The sequence below is a fragment of the Puma concolor genome, chromosome D3 (genome assembly GCF_028749965.1).
Source record: "Puma concolor isolate L17-30 chromosome D3, mPumCon1.1.hap2, whole genome shotgun sequence".
In the NCBI taxonomy this organism is placed as follows: domain Eukaryota; kingdom Metazoa; phylum Chordata; class Mammalia; order Carnivora; family Felidae; genus Puma; species Puma concolor.
The window spans coordinates 53,178,601-53,184,600 of NC_141678.1; the positions used below are offsets into that span (position 1 = coordinate 53,178,601).

The 6,000-nt window shown below is 37.9% G+C and overlaps 1 protein-coding gene across 2 annotated transcripts in view; it reads right to left on the reverse strand.

The window, feature by feature from the left end:
• DSC1 (desmocollin 1) overlaps nucleotides 1–5,688 on the reverse strand; it is a 30,502-nt gene extending 24,814 nt beyond the window's left edge. For both annotated transcript variants that reach the window (XM_025931199.2, XM_086682678.1), the window contains exons 1-3: nucleotides 5,245–5,688; nucleotides 2,445–2,529; nucleotides 951–1,153 (exon numbers count right to left, since the gene is read on the reverse strand). In XM_025931199.2, the coding sequence (XP_025786984.2) occupies nucleotides 951–1,153; nucleotides 2,445–2,529; nucleotides 5,245–5,307 (351 nt within the window). In that variant the 5' untranslated portion in view covers nucleotides 5,308–5,688. The remainder of the gene's footprint in view (nucleotides 1–950; nucleotides 1,154–2,444; nucleotides 2,530–5,244) is intronic.
• Between the last annotated feature and the right edge of the window lie 312 nt (nucleotides 5,689–6,000).

Consider the following 6,000-nt stretch of genomic DNA (forward strand, 5'->3'; position numbering starts at 1 on the left):
CTAAAAATAGGTAATCTGTTAACAAAAGCTAAAAATTAGTTTTATTCCGTTAGGAGTGGTACAACCGACATTTTTTAAAATACTAACTATGGTGCGAAGCATTTGTATAACTATACAGAGACAGAGGTCAGCATTTGTTCAAGTATATTTTATTTTATGTAATGTGAAAACTCTCTAATAAGAAATAATGTTTTACAAGCCTTTTCCTAAATTTGTAATATATGTAATGCATATTAATATGTAAGCATATTCTAAATTTGGTGAAGAATTCTTATAATCCAAAGGAATTTAACTAGAGGGGGGTCTCCCATAAATCAAATCACTTATTAATAAATTATTTCATAAAACCGATTCATTGGGCAGAATTTGGTTAAAGTGAGACCTATGTGAATTTCAGTAACCTCTCCCTTCCCACTCTTTGATCACTATTACTCACATCAGGAAAATGAGCCTAGAGCCAGAACATTCAAACCAATCTTGTGGACTGGCTATACTTCATTCTCTGAGGAAACTGACCGGTGGAATTGTCTATTAAATTGGGAGTAAGCTTTAGAGAATCTCTTTAAAGAGACTGAAACCCATAGTCACTTGGGAGAAAGCCACTCAGGGTAGAGTGCCACACCTCCAACCTGAATCCATTTCCACTGAGTTTTAGACCCACCCTTGCCTGTTCTTCAGGTTGGTTGTGCTTTTAGCCACACCTCAAACCACTATCTGAAACCTATGATATTCTGAGTTTGCTCCCCGGCCCCAGAGCTGTTCATTCTTACACCATTTTGCAAATAGCTCTCCCACGCCTTAAAACTGTCTAGTCTTTACATAAGTTAATTGGAAGTAGAATAAACAAACAAGCGAGCATTCAGGAACAATGATTTTAACGTGGAAGGAAATCTATGAAATGAAGAGTTCTCATAAAGCAGAGTATTACACTTAAGTCTTGACCTATATACCTTCTTTCCTCTCACATCCAGTACAATTTCTATCTCTTTCTGTTCCTGTCTCTGGTCATCTGAAAGAGAAATGTAAAAGCTTTTCCTTGCAGAAGACAAAATGAGGTCATGTGTTGTGTAGATGGAGCCATCTTCTAGAATTCTGAAGTCGGGATCACTTGACAGAATTAGGCTGGCTGACTGGAAGCATTCTTTTGGATTCACTGCAGGGAAGAAATTCACAGTAATTTGTAAAATAAAACAGGAATAGAACAAGTTTTACAGGACTGGCAACTGTGAGTGCTTGAGAAGCAGCAAGAGGGAGGTTACCCTTGGAATTTATTGAGTACCTACTATTATAAAATTTAGGGGCCATGGAAATTAAATAATTAAATAAATGGAGTCATGGTTTCTAGTATTTTCATCATAAATTAATTTGTGAATAGATATAAAATATTTTCTTAGTGTCCCTGGATTTACTGTTTCCACTTGAACTCTTATTTATGGGTTTGTACATATATATATATATGTGTGTGTGTGTGTGTGTGTGTATACATATACACATATATATAAATTTGTGTATATATATATAACAGATATATATATATACACAAATTTATCATTTTATATGTAGTATAACTGTATGATATCAGTAAATTTGGAGCTTGTTTGCAATAATCTTTGGTAGTTAAAACTGTCTTGCAAAAAGTAAGAAAACTAGTCTATACTTAAGTAATACTTAGTATATATTGTGGTTGTTATCAAAATATTTCCTTTACAGATTCATATTTAACATATTTAGCATATTTGCTATATGTCTATAAAATATAGATTGTTTATCTTTCTAAGTGTTTTTAGAAGGTATAAGGCAGTGGATTAATTTAAAACTTCAAAGCACTGGGCAAACGATGTCTGTCTTGGAAAGGATACCACTGCTGTACTGAAGACGTAAACTTAAGGCCAATGAAAAACCTTGATGGAAGGAATGTGAGCCTTGGACTCGGACCAACCAACCTACGTTTTAGGGACGGCTCTGAGAGTAAGATTTGTTGCAATTTTGACTTTCACAAGCTATTCTGTGTCATAGATCACAAATTCTTGGTGAATATTTGTTCATTATAATCAACCTTAAGCACAAATATGATGTGGGGGCATTTAAATTTGACACATTTGTTTTATATCTAATCAATTAAAGAACAACTGGCTTTGGAATTTTGGCAGCAGATTAGCTGATACGGATTAAGATATGCTTCTGGTTTTGGTGCCTTTATTCATTTGAACTAAGCCAATTTAGAGCTTTGATGTTTGCTAACTCTCTGGCAAGAAAAGTATACAACTAACTTGGTACTTTAATTGTTTCTAACCACTACCAAAACAGAGTAGTCCATCTTTCATTTTAGGTCGAATTTTAATGCCAAGTAGCTACTACATGGCTTTATCCCAAAGTTTACTAGAGCACCCTGAAGCTCGATATAGCAGTGAAAACTATAATACTGTTTTAATACTGTTTCTCACCTTTGCCTACAAGTGTTTCAGCCTGAAGATGAGAAGGAACTTGAAGAGAAATTTTCTGACAAGCATCACAAGATAATATTAAAACCTCAAAAAAGAAAAAAGGAAAAAAAAATCAGGAATTATATTTGATCACAAACTTTCACGTTACAGTTTCATCTTATTGATAAAAATCGTGTCAACTTCAGAAACAAATTTATCTTCTAGTCCTTCAGCATTTTTCATATTCATTTTAAAAGGGAAGAGCAAAGGAAATGGCTTTAGGGGCACCATAGTCATTCAGTATCAATGAAAAATTAGAGTGAATAGGAGTTCTTAGAACCCAAATCATATTGTGTCATTTGTAAGAAATGGCTTACAAACCATTGATTTTATATAAAGGTTATCATCTCTAAGACCAATTATAAATGTTACTGTGACTTCTTAGCGTGAAGAAAGCACTTAACTTGAGAATTTAATGATCCAATATTTATACACAAATTATTTCCACAACCCCACACAATTCGAGATTGTAGTTGATTAAGGCTAGAAACCATTGGAGGATTTTTTTTAACCTTGTAAAGAACACCACCCACAAATATTCACTCATCTCAGGTGGCTCCTGGGACTGGCTTGGCATAAACATCAAAGTTTAAATGTTCTCAAACCAAAAAACTAGTCTAAAAAGAAATATAATTCAAAATATAGAGAGTAGCCTTCAACAGGGTAAAGATCTGTAATTAAATTCAAGACACAACTATTGTTTTAAACAGCTAGATAGTCAAAGGAAAAAAGACAGACCACTTGGGGGAAAAAGTTACTAGTTTAAAAGTATTGTCAGGTTCAAAATACAGTTTGCTTCTTTCTCTTCACATTCTGTATTTATTTGCCTTCTCTCCTGTTTACCACTATGACTGCTTTTTGATTGTTTAAATACAAGATATAGCAGGGCTAGATTTCCCAGGAACAGGTCAATTTTATTATGATTTTTTTCTGAGGACATATTTCTAGTTATGGGACCTATTATTTGGGAGCGAAAGAGGGCATTATTATCCATACTTGGATATACTGCATCAGCCTATTTAAATAGTTTGTAGTTTTACAAAAACACTGTTAGGCAAATAATACCAAACACTGGAATTTAAAAAGTTACATTTGTACTCAGTTTAATTAATGAATTAATTATATTATTATTATTTTTTTAGCTTCCCTGTAATGTTTTTACAACTCCACACATTTTCCTTCCTGGAATGTAGCAGCAGGCTGATCATATAGTCACCTAATGATCTTTCTGTTTCCAGGCCTCTCTTCCAAGAGCTTGCAAGTTACTTAAGGGGAAAAAACACACCTGCCTTGTTCTCTGTTACAAACTCAGTGTCTAGCACAAGGTAGGTATTTAAACATAAGACATTCTTATTTATTTGACTTTTTAATATACTCATCCCTAATGCCAAGGAATAAACTACATTTATATCTCAAGAACTTTCAGAACATAAAGAATTCTATTAGTAACGATCTCAATATATGATGTAGAAAGACTATTTTGTAATTGACAAAATATATATATATGTGTGTGTGTGTGTGTGTGTGCACACGTCTGTATCTGTATATGCACGTGTTTGTATGTATACACATGTCTAGCCTATATATACACATACATTATTCTCATAGGATATAGCCACATCCCTACTCCCACAACCATCTTCTTTCCTACCTGCCCTACGATCCCCACTTGTTTGCTTCTGCCTCTGTAGGCAAAGCCAGTGGAGGTCACCGGAAGTACTACTCCAGTCTTCAACTTAAATTAACAGCTTAATGATTTACAGGGAGCTGGGGTCAGACACCTTTTAATTATTATGGGGGTTAGGGATGGATGGGCAAGGGATGATCCAAAGGATACTGGACACAGAAGAGACCAGAAGCAAAAGAAAACTGGACGAGTCCCTCAAAAATCTTTCACCACATTTTACCTACTGCTAACTCAAGGTGGTCTCTGACGTTGTTGTTATTGTCTCCCCCAGGCAGTTACAGAATGAGAATCTGACCATCAACCCTGCATCATATATTTATATGGAGAAAATGTTTATCCCCATACAGTAAAATCTTTAAATTCTGAAACTAAAATGGAGAGAGAGAGAAAGAAAGAAAATGCACAGCTCAGAAATGCCAGATAGAGATATGGGACAAGTCTCCTCTCCCTCATCCCCGCCAAAGAAAAATAGCACCTGAGTACACACTTATGAAGCTATGAAAACCCAAGTGGAAGCCAAGGTCATGGATTGTTTTCAATGGCTGTCACATTTTTCTTTATTGTTTTTCTCAAGTTAAACCCCTTGCTTGAACTGGGAGTTCTGCACTTCTCTTAGCTTCGGGTGGGTAAAATGAAAGTCCTGGATAATACACATCCCCACCCAGACTTCCTTCTCCTCCTCTTGCAGCTCAGTGGAACTAAGCGTGACAAACAACTACAGCGCATTTAATGACTGGTAGTGAGAGGAAACCTCAGAACCTTCTGGGACAAATGCCCAAGGAATGAATTCACTCCAATGTTCCTTAGGAAAACACCACAGCAAGATTGAACAGGGATTCCCTTGAAAAACTTCAACATGCTGGCAGTGGGCATGCGAAGAATAAACAAAACACCTGCTATCCCGGGTCACATGTATCTCAGCTCTTGCTTGGGTTTTTCTCAGATCTGTTTTTGTTTTCTCAGTCTATCTTCTGGGCCTTCCACTGCCACCCCTGCTCCCTTTCAAGCCCAAACTAGAGGGAGGAAGCGCGTAGTAACATGCATGAATTCCTTGATCCTTTGGTTGTTACTCACCAGGAGACAGAAAAGGAGCTGCTTACGGAAGATGCTCCCTGGGGCAGCAGAGGCCACAGCCATCAGAAGTGGTCCCAATGGTCAGGGATGGTGGCTGGATAATAGGGCAGCTTGGGATGCACAGGGTGGCTTAAGCAGATTCCCAATGGCTGGCAATTGTGTGGGGTGTTTCTGCTGCCACCTTGATGCAGCCGAGCTTGGTTTGGAAGAGAGTCAGGAGGCCAGTGATAAGAGACAGGAGATGGAGCCGCGGGAGAATTGCTTTCCTCCTATTCCCAGGTCAGTCTTCCTCCTTCCAATTCAATTACTTCTGAATGTAAAGAGGTTTTCCTACAAGTGGGGAGGGTGGGGTACAAAACACCCCAAAGCCCGGTCACTAGCTCCTCCTCACAGCTTTCAAAATTTCTCCTGCCACTTGACACATAGGCAGAAGCAAGAGGGAACACCCTCCATCCTCAAACCTCCTCCTTTTCCCCCCAGGTTGATGCTCCCCGGTTATTACCCACTCCCACGTCCTCCCCTCCTTCTTCTTGGCCTTATTAACCTGTCTTGCCCCTAGGTACAAACACAAATGGTGCACAAACTCCATACATGGAAGTGATGCCTCCTCAGCTGCCGTTTTGGCAAATCAGGGGACATATGCATGTGTAATCACAGCCATCAGAACTTATCTCCCTATCTCAGCGTTTAGGTGTTGTCTGCCTCAGACAGCACCACAGTTCTGCAGGAGATCTGGCGCTCCGGTCACAGCAGCAA